The following is a 15,000-nucleotide window of genomic DNA, read 5'->3' on the forward strand; positions in this document are numbered from 1 at the left end:
ACTCAAAAGACTCAAATCTTTCAACAATCTTTCAACAATCAGTTTTAGCCAGTCAGTTTTAGCCAGTCAGTTTTAGTCAGTCAGTTTTAGCTAGTCAGTTTTAGCTGTCTTTTTAGCCAGTCAGTTTTAGTTATATGGATGGAAGAAGATGAAATGACTCATTAGCAGAGTGTCTGTCTCGTCTGACTAGCGTAGCAATGACCTCTGACCTTGTCTCTCTCCGTTGGCAGAGCTGCGCGAGGCGTTTAAGGAGTTTGACAAAGACAAGGACGGCTTCATCGGCTGCAAGGACCTGGGCAACTGTATGAGGACAATGGGGTACATGCCCACCGAGATGGAGCTGATCGAACTGAGCCAGCAGATCAACATGAACCGTGAGTGTGTTTGTCTGTAAATGAGTGTGTGTGTGTGTGTGTGTGTGTGTGTGTGTGTGTGTGTGTGTGTGTGTGTGTGTGTGTGTGTGTGCACAAGAACACATGCGCTCGCACACACACAGAGACACACACACACACACCCACACACACACACACACACACACACACACACACACACACTACTCTGTGTCCACCTGTGCATGTGTTTCTGGAGTCTCTGTACAGAGCTGTAGTGCACTGCTGTGTTGTGTTCCTGTGCAGTGGGTGGCCATGTGGACTTTGAGGACTTTGTGGAGCTGATGGGACCAAAGCTGCTGGCCGAGACGGCAGACATGATCGGCATCAAAGAACTGAGGGACGCCTTCAAAGAGGTGAGGAAGAGAGAGAGAGAAGCGAGGGATGCACGGGGCGACAGGGAAAGAGAGAAAGAGAGACGAGTCGGAGGAAAGAGGAAAGAGGAGTTATTGCTATTATCCCCCTCCTTCCCCTTCCATGGATCTGATGCAGGCCTACTGCATCTTGTTATTTACCCAACCCACCACCTGATGTAGGCCTACTGCATCTTGTTATTTACCCAACCCACCACCTGATGTAGGCCTACTGCATCTTGTTATTTTACCCAAACCACCACCTGATGTAGGCCTACTGCACCTTGTTATTTTACCCAACCCACCACCTGATGTAGGCCTACTGCACCTTGTTATTTTACCCAACCCACCACCTGACGTAGGCCTTTTTATTTTTATTTATTTATACTTTATTTTACCAGGTGATGTCCCATTGAGATATTCAAATCTCTTTTACAAGGGAGCCCCTGGAGGCCTACTGCAACTTGTTAATTACCCACCCCACCACCTGATGCAAATGCTTTTGGGCAAAACTGTACAGCTGTACAACTTTATCAAATGTCTGCCTCAAATGTCCACGAAGGAGCATACCACTTCCTTAACGTGTTGACCTCCGTTGAGACAAGACAAACGCTGTGAGCCGGTAAACATTTTCTGTGGGGATATTTTAGTTGTTTCCTCCCAAGCTACATGGAACAATCATGGAAAACACCAAATGAGGGGGGAAAGTGGGTCTTTGTGAAGCCTATTTGAACTGATAATGTCTTTGTGAGGCCTATTTTAACTGATAATGTCTTTGTGAGGCCTATTTTAACTGATAATGTCTTTGTGAAGTCTATTTGAACTGATAATGTTTTATTGTGTTTAAACAATAATGTCTTTTGTCTTTTCGCCCTGTTATGGTTTCCCGTCTTTCCTCACTTTCAGTTTGACACAAACGGTGACGGCCAGATAAGCACAGCAGAGCTGAGGGAGGCAATGAAGAAACTACTTGGCCAACAGGTGTGTGTGTGTGTGTGTGTGTGTTTGTGTGTGTGTGTGTGTGTGTGTGTGTGTGTGTCTGTGCATGTGTGTGAGTGTGTGTTTGTGCATGTGTGTGTGTCTGTGCATGTGTGTGTGTATGTGTGTGTGTGTGTGTGTGTGTGTGTGTGTGTGTGTGTTTTGTGTGCTGGGAATTGACCCACTATTTCCCTAAACTGAAACAGATTCAGTTTCCTTGTAACTATCTAACATCTGCTTTATTGGCCAAACATGTGTGCAGAGCCTGTGATTCTGGTGAAGGGTGACAAAAGTCTGAGCTTATCAGCGAAATCCTTCTCTGCTCTTGCAACATCATACTGATTGACTGGAATTGTTCTCACTGTTGTAATCTGTGCATGGGGAATACAAATCAAGAAGTGTGGACGTAAATATAAAACTGAGTTTCGCTTTGTGCTTCAGGTTGGCCACAGGGACCTAGAAGACATCCTGCGTGACATTGACCTCAATGGAGATGGACATGTTGACTTCGAAGGTGACCTTTCTCTTGAGCTGACCCCAATTAACGACTCCTCTGGGTGTATTTGACTGTGTGTAGACTGTGTGTGTGTGTGTTCTCCCATTTTCAAATTTATGTCAGAAAGGTATCTTGTTCTTGTACTTTTGCACTTTTTGTTCTTGTTCTCGGATCCCATTTTGATTCCTCGAGTGAAGCGACCTACATATAAGTCTACTTAGCTTCCTAGGAACTGAGTGATGCTCTTTGAAGTGAGACAGAGAGAGAGAGAGAGAGAGAGACTGAGAGTGAGAGAGAGGGAGAAAGAATGAGAAAGCAAGAGAGACAGAGAGAGAGTGAGAGAGACAGAATGAGAAAGCAAGAGTGAGAGAGAGTAAGAGAGAGAGAGAAGAAACAGAGACAGAGCACCAGAGAGAAAGCATGACCGTGGCAGGGTGTGTGTGTGTGTGTGTGTGTGTGTGTGTGTATGTGTGTGCCACTGAACTGTCCATCAGATAATCTGCCGAGCGCAGGATTATGGCACCTCATAAAGATTACCCACAGAAATGAGGCGCAGGCAGGCAGGCAGGCAGGCAGCGGGACAGAAATAGCTTGGGTGGCTTTCCCTATGAAAGAGCACAACGGCAGATTCTGCCATGGTGATTAGGATTGGCCACCCTTTCCTTCTCTCCCAAGCTCCGCTTCAGCCGCAGCAACCCGGTGGAGGAGACAAGGCAGTGTGTGTGCTGGCTCAGGCTAAAAATAGCCCCCGCTCGCTCGCTCGCCCGCTCTCTCTCTCAATCACGGGGCGATGCTGTTGCTCATTTCCAAAGGCAATTAAACTGTGATGTTCAGGCTTTATGAGTGTCAGGATGTAATGAGATCATTTGAGAGGAAATGGATTCGCTGTGTTTTGCTCATCTTCACATAATACTCACAGGGGCTTTCATCTGTATGTTTGGAACATTTATGTTTGTGTGTGACTGCAAAGGTGTGCCTCAAGAATCATTTTCACATTTGCAGATCATGATCATGAACAGTTTAAACAATGTCTTGAAATATGTCTTTATTCTGTGACGTTTGTAATTATGTTAATGTTTTTTATGTGTATTTCACACCCTCAGAGTTTGTGCGAATGATGTCTCGTTAAGGGATAGACCAAGAAAATGCACTGCTATCCCCACCCCCCTCAGCCTACCCCACAAAACCTGGACATCTATCCTAAGATGCATTAGAGGTAATAGGAGGCGTATTAAGAGCGAGAAGCTGTGAGCCGTCTGAACCAAACGACTGTTGATCCCGCCAGTCTAAACTGAGGAGGTGGGAGTCATCATCTCCTAATATGACAGTATCCTTTCCCTCCCTACCCAACCACCACCTGCTCACAGAGGCTCTGCGAGCAGCGCAGTGACAGGAAACACATCGGCTGTCTCACAACCTCAGAGTACGCCGCTTAACTCCCACCACACAGGGGCTGTCTCACAACCTCAGAGTACGCCGCTCAACTCCCACCACACAGGGGCTGTCTCACAACCTCAGAGTACGCTGCTCAACTCCCACCACACAGGGGCTTTCTCACAACCTCAGAGTGCGCCGCTCAACTCCCACCACACAAGGGACACTCGTGTCACGAATCCCCACGCCGCCGCCCAAACTCCACCTGAATCCCCACGCGCCGCCCAAACTCCACCTGAATCCCCACGCCGCCGCCCAAACTCCACCTGAATCCCCACGCCGCCGTCCAAACTCCGCCTGAATCCCCACGCGCCGTCCAAACTCCACCTGAATCCCCACGCCGCCGTCCAAACTCCGCCTGAATCCCCACGCCGCCGTCCAAACTCCGCAACGACTACCGCCTGAATCCCCACGCGCTGTCCAAACTCCGCAACGTCTACCGCCTGATTCCCCATGCCGCCGTCCAAACTCCGCAACGACTACTGCCCCTGACTCAGCCACAGCTGGGAACACTTTCACTGCCATTCCCTGACTCTTTTGCAACAAAGATTTACTGATATTTTTGGCTAATAGTGGCCAATTATCATTCCTTCTTAATATATTCCATTTGGATATATTACAAAAAGGTATTAGCAGAATTTCAATAGTGAGGTAATATCTATTTATGTACTGGCGAAAATGTTTATTTGTGTATGTGTGTGTGTGAGAGAGTGTATTGAGAGAAAGAGAGAGAAGGAGGGGAGAGGAGAAAAGGGGAAATTGGGAAGGGGGGAGGGGGGCGCTTTTTTTTTCTGCCCCTCTGGCGAGCTGTCCAATATTACATGCTGTAATGGTAACTGGACACTGATGAGATCTCATATCAGAACTTGTGATATTAAATATCATCTGAAATGCTGGAGAATCTTCTCTATAAATACTAAGAATATTTGCACTACTGCACTTAACTATAACTAATTTATTTGTTTTTTCATTTGAGCGCAAACATGCGTCCACTGGCATGAGACCTATATAAACATATCCACGTCTGTGAGGTTGCTGTTTTCTCTGAGGAGTGTGCGGTCCTCGGCCACTCATCATCCTCCTTATTCTGACCATATCTTGCATGAGTATCTGTGTTATCTTTAACGATGTAGCTAATGTAGAGAGCCATGGCGGACTCGACTCGTCTGTCATATTTCACGTCCTGGGTGCTGTGTTATTCACTGACTGACTCTATGCCATGCTGAAGAAGTCCTGTACAGTAATTGGGGGCTGCGTACGCAGCCAGGAAAACATGCAAAAAGATATGTTGGATTCCAAAGGGGAATACTACTGTGATGAAATATCAAGTGTCATTCTGTTCCATGACCATGTTATACTGTGTGTGTGTGTGTGTGTGTGTGTGTGTGTGTGTGTGTGTGTGTGATATGTAAACTTAATAAAGACATTAAGTGTATGTACATGTATGTGCGTGCATGTGTGTGTGTGTGTGTGTGTATGTGTGTGTGTGTGTATGTGTATGTGTGTGTGTGTGTGTGTGTAAAAGTTGGTCTTCTTGTGTGGGCTTGCTTTTATGGATGTTGAATATGTGATTGCCTATTTTCAATCTTTTGTCTGGATTAAAGTTAATATGTTTAGATTCTATGCATGCCAAAAACAGCTATCTTTGTAGCAATATAATAGATTTGATTAAAGAGTGTTGGAGAGATACTGATCTATGTGTTTCTTTCTGTTGAAGGAGAACAATACACACTGAGATTTAATGGACTATTACACAGCCAATCCCAATCTAACATACCTCTGGGAACCAATCCCACAGACATGTCCATGACAACAAAAGATTGTCATTGTAATCCATTGTTACAGTGCAATACAAAGTTCAAATGTAATATTCCACCATTGAATAAATACATTCAGGAGAATATGGGACCTCTAAACTATAGAACATAGTCCTTTCAAAACTCATTTGTGAGATACACAATCACTCCCTTCACTTCTTCTAGTCCTAGCACTTGATGCCAAGAACGCCAAACTAAGCACAACCTGTCTATAGCACTATCAATGTCCAGGTGCTTGTTAGACATCTTTTCTGCCAAGACAAGGCATGTCTTTCTATGCACTTAAGATGTGCACACTGAAGCATAAGACTCTCGGGGGATGGAGACTAATGTGGTGCACTCTTATAAGGGTTTAGTGTAGAAACAGAATATCTTCCTAATGCTTGTGTAGCCTATAGCCAAGTAGGCGTCGGGTCAAGTGTGGACAATGGAACAACACACACAGGCCTACCTGAGCAAGCACAGACAAGTGCTGATGAGAACAGGGCAGTCTCACTGTGTCTGTCAGCAGTGTCAAAACACAGAAGAGAAAGTGATCAGGTGTTGCATGAACATGAAATGAAGGTAGGCCATCACAGCATGGAACAGGAGCACCTTCAGCTGGTAGACAATGGTCTTACACTTACTGTACTACAGGGGCACTGATAAAGAGTAGGCCTATGTCAAAAGCTTAGATGTGTTGTATAAAATATTACTCTGGTAAACAAACCCTTTTAGGGCATAATACATGGGATCAGGGATGAACCAAATGCAAAGCTCCCTGAGAGTAGCCTAGCAAAGACGCCTACCTTAATTTCATTAAATACATTTTTATTAAGAAACAAGATACAGCATATAGCATGTTTTCGATATGGACAATATATTTTTTTTTTATGGTAGGCTATGTGGAAAACTATAGCCTATCGTTTTTTTTTTTATTTGATTGTTAATAGCTACTGTAGAGAGACCCATATGCTCATGCATGTGAACTGAAGCACAGGTATGCACTATCAGACATAATAGGCAGTTTTATGACATCATTAAGTTATAAAACCTGTCAGAATTTAAGATTTGGCTGGTGATTTGTTAAGAGAACGATAACAACTTCCTCCATTTATCTATTCGTTTCGCTTTTGTCCGTTTACGTGATTGTCATTGTATTTTGCATATAAGTTTTCTTTTTCTCTCTGGTGCGACGTTATTACGTTTACGTGATTGTCATTGTATTTTGCATATAAGTTTTCTTTTTCTCTCTGGTGCGACGTTATTATCATTCTATGCATCCATGGGCCACCTGATTTAGCGCTACCACTTTCCCTTCTCTACTGTCCCAAGTCTCACGACTGCGTTTGCAACCTTCGGAGATGTGGCGAATGGCTCTCTCCGCCAAAACCAGCATACGGCTATTACGACTGCCTTAGTTAGATACCTATCATACACATTACATATGTAGCTCTGTATGGCTTTCCAACTCATGAACTCGCAGACGAATGTTTTCCAGGCTATTGTTGGTAAGTATCGCTATAATTACCAAACGCTAGTTTTTTTGCATACGAGGTGGCAATTGTTTTATTACATGCTATGCTAGCTTCCATAGCCAGCTAAGCATATGAATGAAAATGCATGCCATTTTGGGTAGCTAGCCAGCTAACACTTAGCTTAGCCAGTGGGTCGATTTAGCTTTCAAACACCGTTAAAGTTAGCACTTCACAACAACAGTCTGGCTAGAAGCGATGTCACTACTAGATGGTGAACATTTTGATGTTTGATGGATGATGTACTGACTTTGAGCGGCAGAACCAGATGTCAGCTATGATACCATTTACCTGAAAGTTAGCCAAACAATCAGTAGCGTTACTCCAATGTTATTGTTACACCATGTGCCCGGCACAGGGCCAGCTAAGCTCATTTTGCCAACTAACGTTACCTTAAAGCATTGGATATCAAGGATAACAGTAACTTAGACCTAAATGTTAAATTCAGTATGCTGTAAATGCATATACTTGGTCACGACAACGTCGTTCTGACACGTTATTCATACAGACGACCAGGACGTAAAAGCCAGGTAACCTTGTTTATTATGGCCCAATCAGGACACTTATCATAATGTTTCAGTTTTAAGTGTTCACGCCTTGGACACAATAGTTTCCAGCAGCCTGCTGCTTTGCTAACATGCAAAGTTAACATGCTGGTTAGAGCTGATGATATTATAAAAGGCAACTTTTTGAGCTTTGTGGCTTGGCAGTGTCCAGGGCAGGTTAGGCCTATTGTTGTTTTAACACACATTCCCATTGACAGTGGACACTATGTTCTTTTCTGAAGAACTTAATCAGTAGGCACATTTTCATAATTATCCATCCAATAATAATACATGGGACCGGTCATGTGGATGCCCAGAAACATTGCTCAAACACTTGCCCCCATGCCTATCAAGGTAAGCTAGTTAGTCTTCAAAACGTTAAACCCTCAACCCCCCCCTCTCTTTCTCTTTACACAACAGGCCTGAGAATCCCAATTATGATAAAGTAGGGGTAGAAACTGGGTCGTGGTATTGCTTGCCATCTGAAAAAGGCTTCCTCATAGAATTTGGACTTCGACGCCCTCTCCTCCAGTCTTGATCACCGCGCCAGGCTCGGTGCTCACTTATGAAGGCCGAGTCTCAGTGTTGGCATCAGAGGCCGAGGAGCTTTTAAAGGTACAGGTGGACCGATCAGCCCTTTCCTCCTCGACTTCCTTATCCTCTATCTATCCTCTACCCTATCCTCTACCTCCTATTCCTCATCTCCCCGACTGTCAGCATCTCTCCGACCGTCCGGTTTGTGTGAGTTTGCCTTGCCCTGCAAGATGGCGTCCTACCTGGTGCCCTTCGACAGTCTGATTTGCATGCTGCTTGGCATCTCCTTCACCGTATGGGTCACTCTCCTCCTCGTCTTCATCATCGTGCCGGCCATCTTTGGAGTGTCCTTTGGCATACGACGCCTCTACATGAAGGCCCTGGTCAAGCTGTTTGAAGTAAGTTTATGTGTGTGTGTGTATGTATGTATGTATGTATCTATGTGTGTCTTTGAACTGTATGCATGTCTTTCTGTGTGTCTATAGAAGGTCCTCATCACAGAAATGTAGGCTATGCTTAGTACTTTAAGAGTTAAGTATTTACACAAAGAGAATGACACACACACACTCACACACACATAGTGATATTGCACAGCACGTTTGCTTGGTTGTTTACACAAGCTGTTGATGAAGTTCTCTCCTAAAAGCCCTGCTCTGCTGAGAGTGAACTGTAGATAATCCATCATAGTTCACACAAGTCCTGTTCCTGATTTGGTCACTGTTTGAGTGCCCTACTCAGCGATCAGTCTCATGTAGTCACTATTTGAGTGCCCTACTCCCCGGTCAGTCCCTGCAGGTGTGTCTCAAAGTTAGAATATCGTGGAAAAGTCCATAGCCCTAGCCAGACTGAGAGATTAAAGGCTCAGGAAACTTCTCGGGTCGACATTTTTTTTATTTATTATAAATTCTTTATTCTAATATTTTGAGATTCTGGATTTTTAATTTCCATGGGCTGTAAACAGTAATCATCAATATTAGAATAATCAAGATAAAAAAAAAGTGTTCCGTTCAGCATGTATGCCAACACGCAAAAACACACACGTGTTGAACTGCGGCGTCAACGCTCCTCTAACTTTAGGCTGCCTGCTGCCAATGAAATTAAAAAAAAAAAAAACATCAATCGACCGAAATCGAACCCCCTCTTGCTGCTCTGAAATCACCGGTGTGGAAATCAAATCAAATCAAACCAAAAGTGAAAAGATGATATCGTTGCAGTCCAAAATTACTTTAAAGGGGTGGTTCAGGATTTTGGACACCTCATTTCCAAGTTAGCAAGTGTGATATTTATTAGTGGAGACCGTTTTCAACACGTTTCATCCAGCCTTTTTTAATTGCAGAGTTCGCAGTTGCTAGACTAGCGCAAGTCATCAGTATGTGTTGCCTGCCACTAAACACAGTCTTACCCACTCCAAAGTATACCGGAGGCAAATAAATTATAACGCCAGACAATCGAAACCTTGGCCTGCAGTGATCAAGGCAGACATTAATATATGAGTGACCTTGGCTATGGCACTGCTTGACTACCAACGCGACAACAGCACCAACAGGAGCCTTCCCAGTAGACACAATTACGTCTGATTACACAGGCCTCTGACGCCGTGTGTGCCTGACTGTTATTGTGTCTGTTGAGACCGTTGGATTGGACCTTTCGTCTCTCTTCCTCCCTGTTGTCCTCGGCCTAGAGGCATGCCAGCTCAGCAGTTTGCCGCGCACACACACACACACACGCTTGCCCAGAGCTATAAAAAGCGCAAGATGAAAGCAGTGGAGCGAGAAGGATACACATGGAGGAGAGCGAGTGACCTTGAGTGACCCCTGAGTGGCCGTCCGACTCCTCCTGTCCTTTCTATTTCTATTTCTATTAAAGGCTTCGCTGGCCTCTGCCGCTGCGCCTGCCTCTGGTCCATTAAGGCCGTCTTGTTGAAATGAGATCCAGGCACGCATCCAACACTCACATTTCACAAAGGAGGAGAAGGAGGACAATGCGCAATACACTTGTCCTGTTCTTTTTGGCAAGAAGTCTGCCGTAATTCTACCACAATTATATCACAGTATATCACAGGCCTCATGTTGAAGTCTAGCGTAATTCTTCCACAGTTATATCACAGTATACCAGTATATATCACAGGCCTCATGTTGAGCTGGTTGCTATTGTGATGCTGCACAGTGAAAGAGTTGCGGATCTTCCTTTCAAGGCATTCAGCAAGCATCAGTTAAATATGTTCTATCTTACAATACAGGAACAACATGGCCTAGACATGCCAAAGCAGCGCTAGTTATGTTCTTATGTTCTATCTTACAATACAGGAACAATATGGCCTAGACATGCCAAAGCAGCTCTAGTTAAATATGTTCTTATGTTCCATCTTACAATACAGGAACAACATGGCCTAGACATGCCAAAGCAGCGTTAGTTAAATATGTTCTTATGTTCCATCTTACAATACAGGAACAACATGGCATAGACATGCCAAAGCAGCTCTAGTTAAATATGTTCTTATGTTCCATCTTACAATACAGGAACAACATGGCCTAGACATGCCAAAGCAGCGTTAGTTAAATATGTTCTTATGTTCCATCTTACAATACAGGAACAACATGGCATAGACATGCCAAAGCAGCGCTAGTTATGTTCTTATGTTCCATCTTACAATACAGGAACAACATGGCCTAGACATGCCAAAGCAGCGCTAGTTTCATCCAGTTCTGCTGTATGTCTTCTACAACTTAATTAAGCCTGGTTGTACAAGACCAAAGCCACAGGGTACACACTCACACACACACACACACACAGTGTCAACAGCAAGATCGAGAGCATCATACTGATTCAACCTGTGCCTTTGGCCTTGTGTGTGTGTGAGATGGGCAGTGACAGGCAGTCTCTGTTACTGTGAGCACTGAGGCCAGCTGCCTATTCAGGCTCACAACTACAAGGCCAGCATCTACGCACACAGACAGGCACACATATACACACACACACACAGACAGGCACATGCACACTCACACAGACAGGCACATGAATACTCACACACACGCACAGACAGACAGGCACATGCGCACACACACAGACAGGCACATGCATACTCATACACACTGACACACTCTCTCACACACACTGACACACTCTCACACACACACACTGACACACTCTCACACACACAAAGACAGGCACATGCATACTCACACACACTGACGCACCCTCACACACACACACAAACAAACACACAAAGACAGGCACATGCATACTCACACACACACACACAAACATGCATGCACGCACATACACTCACACAAACATGCATGCATGCATGCACACACACTCACACAAACATGCCTGCACACACACTCACACGTATGTGTGCACAACAAGGGCACTCATGCTGCAGCCTCAGCAATAAGAGCAGCAGCAAAATAATATGTCAGCAGATCTCCAATTAGCTTCTCCATGAATGACAATCACATCTCATCAAAGCTAAGAGTGTAGACCAGAAAGATCTTCAGAAGCCAGACTTCTAAATTAGCAGCATATCTATTTAAAGAGTGTGTGTGTGTGTGTGTGTGTGTGTGTGTGCTTGTAAATCTATTTGCGATGGGCTTCATTCTGAGATCAGGCAGGAAGTGATATCTGTTTCCTCTGGTTGTGAGCTCTTCTTGAGGTTAGATAGTGCACTGACCCCCGAAGCTTCGTCATGCGTCATCCACTCATGTTGATGCCACTAAATCACAGATGCCTTAGTGCAGTGCCGGTGACCCTTTGGTTTTATGTAGACAGGGCTTGAGTAAACATCACATCTGCCCAGTTGACACCTATAAATCCTACTGACAATAAGGGAGTTTTTCCCTAATCCCTAATGGTTTGCACAGAAACTCAGATGCAGCAGGATGAGTGGGTTGTGGTATCGCGTAAGTGCACAAATGGCCAGAGGTGGAAAAAGTACGAAAATATTGTACTCAAGTAAAAGTACCAATACCTTGATGAAATATTACTCAAGTACAAGTTAAAATACCAATCTGAAAATGTACTCAAGTAAAAGTAAAAAGTAGTTCATTTAAAATGTACTTTAAGTAAAAGTTACTTAGTTACTTTTTTTGGGGGGGTGGTGTGTACCAGAACAACCAGTTTTACCAGAGACTTTCTAATGAGGAGATACAGCACTCAAAAAATCCTCCATAGTAATGCATGTGGTTAGTTTGTAACGCCAATATGGCAGTTGTCACATATCACAACCATTCCGCGGCAAAACGTCGACATGTGAATACATTGAGCCAATCATGTGGTGTGTTGTGAATACATTGAGCCAATCATGTGGTGTGCTGTGAAGACATCGTGCCAATCATCTGTTGTGATCTCGCTGCTGGAGTAAGATTGGTGTCGTGAAGCCTTACGCACACGCATTTCTGCCGAAATACAGTAGATGCACGATAAGTGCCCAAAAAGTGTTGCAATATGGCCGCCGAGTGGAGGTACTTGCCTGATAAGGACGTTGAGAAATGGAGATCTATGTGAAAAATCACCGGAGTTCTCCTTTAAGTTTGAGCAGTAGTTGATTTTCAAAGTTAGTTGCACTCATCCTTGGAGTGAACAGTAATCCAGCACAACTGAAAAGCCCTCACAAGCAGCTGAGGCAGGCAGCCCAATGTTTAGTTGCAGAGAGTTTTTTTTATATTTGGAAACGAGCAGAAGGTTCAGCAGATTAAAGGGCGTCGAACTGGGGGGGGGGAAGTGGGAAGTATAGGGCCCCAATGGAGGAGAGGGCCCTTGAAAAGTGGAATACAGGGGGCACAACATTTTCACCAGGCATTAGTAATAACTCAGATAACCCACACACAAAAAATCCAAACAACTCCATAAGTAGAGTCATGTGTAATGAAGTGGAATAACACAGGGAAAAAGTATTGAACACGCTAAGAAAAAGCACTAAGGCAAGGAAAGGGAAGGAACGAGCTGGAATCTGTAAGTAGTTAGAGAGTAGTTATCCTTTCTATCTGTGCAAATTAATATAAGCGTGGTTAGTAGCCTACATATCGATGGGCTATAAAAAGGTTTTTCATTACCAAGGTGTCACACAAGAAACATTTAATGATGGATAAAAGCAAAAAGCTCTCCCAAGACCTTTGCAACCTTATTGTTGCAAAACATATCAATGAAACTGGTTACAGATGCATTTCAAAACTTCAGAATCTTCCAGTAAGCAGCATGGGAGCCATTATCTGCAAGTGGAAGAAACATCACTGCATCATCAACCGGCCTTGCACAGGATCTCCTCGCAATATTTCTGACCAGGGAGTCAGAAGGATAGTCAATTCCAAGAGCCAAGGACCACTCGGAGAAAGCTCCAAAAAGACTTGAAGGCAGCCAATTCAATTCAATTCAATTAAACAGTTCTGGAAGTAACTAAAGATCAGGATTCACAAGAGGGACCCCTGGAATCTGTTTAGAACAATGGGCCAAAATCACACCTGATCTGCGACTAATACATTTTGTCATACAGGAAAATGTCTTGAAGCTGTCTTTACAAACAAAGGCTTTTCCACAAAGTGTTGAAGAAATTTCAGTAGGCACGTTCAATACTTTTTTCCTGTGTCATTCCACTTTAATACACAAAACTCTTATGTTTGGATTTTTTATGTGTGTTAATATAATGTGTGGTGAAAATTTCGAATAGACTCACTGGAAGTTTAGGCTAATTACTGAAAAAAAAATGTAAGCGTTCAATACTTATTTCCACCATATATTTATTTTACCTGAATATTTTAACTTAATTTTTTTAAATTAAATGTCAAAATGAATGTCAGACGAAATGTAAAGTTTGACTGACTGGATTTTGTATACAAAACATAGTGAAAACTGTCTAAGGTCACTCTCACTCTCCCTTGCTAAAGAGCTAAATGGTTTAGTCCGCCTGCACGATTCATAAGGTAGTCTATCTTTTGTTTATTTAGTTGAGCATCGCTAGTAGTGGACCGCTATTGTTGTGCTGCTGGTGCAATGTCTTTCTCCAAGAAAGCCAAGTCTGGTTACTAAAAACAAAGGCCAAAACAGGAAAAAGAGAGACATCAAAATGAGGGGAAACAACTGCTAATAAACTTCTTTCCAAAGAAAGGTGAGCACAAACGTCAAAACACGAAATCCCATGGTGTTTGCTTGAATATCTCCGCAATCAATCTTGAATTTCCCCTTGAGGATCAATAAAGTATCTATCTATCTATCTATCTATCTATCTATCTATCATTGGTGCTAAAACGAACTAAGACAACCCATTGGAATAGCGGAAAATACACTTTCATAGGTTAGGCTAATCTGATGCATCTTGTGATCCAGCTCCATCTCCATCACTTTCAGAAAGACTGCATGGCGCCAGCTTGATTCATTAGTTGTAGGCTACATGCTGATCATTATCACTAGGCTAGTGGTTTAGGGCGCGATTTTTTTTCTCTCCCTTTCTGTTTTCGTTAGTCTTGACTTTTTTTTTTACTCAAGTAACGGATGGGATTTTTGATGTAGCGAAGTACAATACTTCACTCAAAATGTAATCAAGTAAAATTTAAAATACCGATTTTAAAAACTACTTAAAAAATACAAAATACACAGAAAAACTACTCAATACAGTAATGTGAGTAAAAGTATTTCGTTACTTTCCACCTCTGCAAATGGCTTTAGCAAAGAGAGATATTCTGTGTGTCTGTAATATGTCTCAAGACCATTTGTTTTATGTTGTGATGAGTGTGTGTATGATTTCTGAGAGAGTGTTTTTTCCCCTTCTCTTTTAATGGGTGTACTAGGGATGGGCGATATATATCGTCTGCGATAATATCGTGATTGCTGTTTTAACGATGTGCAAATTGACATTATCGAGTATTTAAATTACTTGGGGGGGAAAAACACTCAATCACGCATTGAACCCCCATACATTCACTAAGCCAGGAGGTGAATGCGAGAG

General features: G+C 43.4%; 2 protein-coding genes across 3 annotated transcripts in view; both read left to right on the forward strand.

Moving 5' to 3' along the window:
* Positions 1 to 3,995, forward strand: part of cabp1b (calcium binding protein 1b) — a 33,264-nt gene extending 29,269 nt beyond the window's left edge. For both annotated transcript variants that reach the window (XM_042060376.1, XM_042060377.1), the window contains 5 exons: positions 231 to 374; positions 636 to 745; positions 1,649 to 1,723; positions 2,162 to 2,234; positions 3,320 to 3,995. In XM_042060376.1, the coding sequence (XP_041916310.1) occupies positions 231 to 374; positions 636 to 745; positions 1,649 to 1,723; positions 2,162 to 2,234; positions 3,320 to 3,345 (428 nt within the window). In that variant the 3' untranslated portion in view covers positions 3,346 to 3,995. The remainder of the gene's footprint in view (positions 1 to 230; positions 375 to 635; positions 746 to 1,648; positions 1,724 to 2,161; positions 2,235 to 3,319) is intronic.
* Positions 3,996 to 6,661: 2,666 nt separating this feature from the next.
* The window catches only part of gpat4 (glycerol-3-phosphate acyltransferase 4), a 28,496-nt gene continuing 20,157 nt past the window's right edge, over positions 6,662 to 15,000 (forward strand). Inside the window, exons 1-2 of the mRNA XM_042060368.1 lie at positions 6,662 to 6,957; positions 7,947 to 8,458. Coding sequence (XP_041916302.1) covers positions 8,291 to 8,458 — 168 coding nt within the window. The 5' untranslated portion in view covers positions 6,662 to 6,957; positions 7,947 to 8,290. The remainder of the gene's footprint in view (positions 6,958 to 7,946; positions 8,459 to 15,000) is intronic.

The sequence above is a fragment of the Alosa sapidissima genome, chromosome 13 (assembly GCF_018492685.1).
Source record: "Alosa sapidissima isolate fAloSap1 chromosome 13, fAloSap1.pri, whole genome shotgun sequence".
NCBI classification, from domain to species: Eukaryota; Metazoa; Chordata; class Actinopteri; order Clupeiformes; family Clupeidae; genus Alosa; species Alosa sapidissima.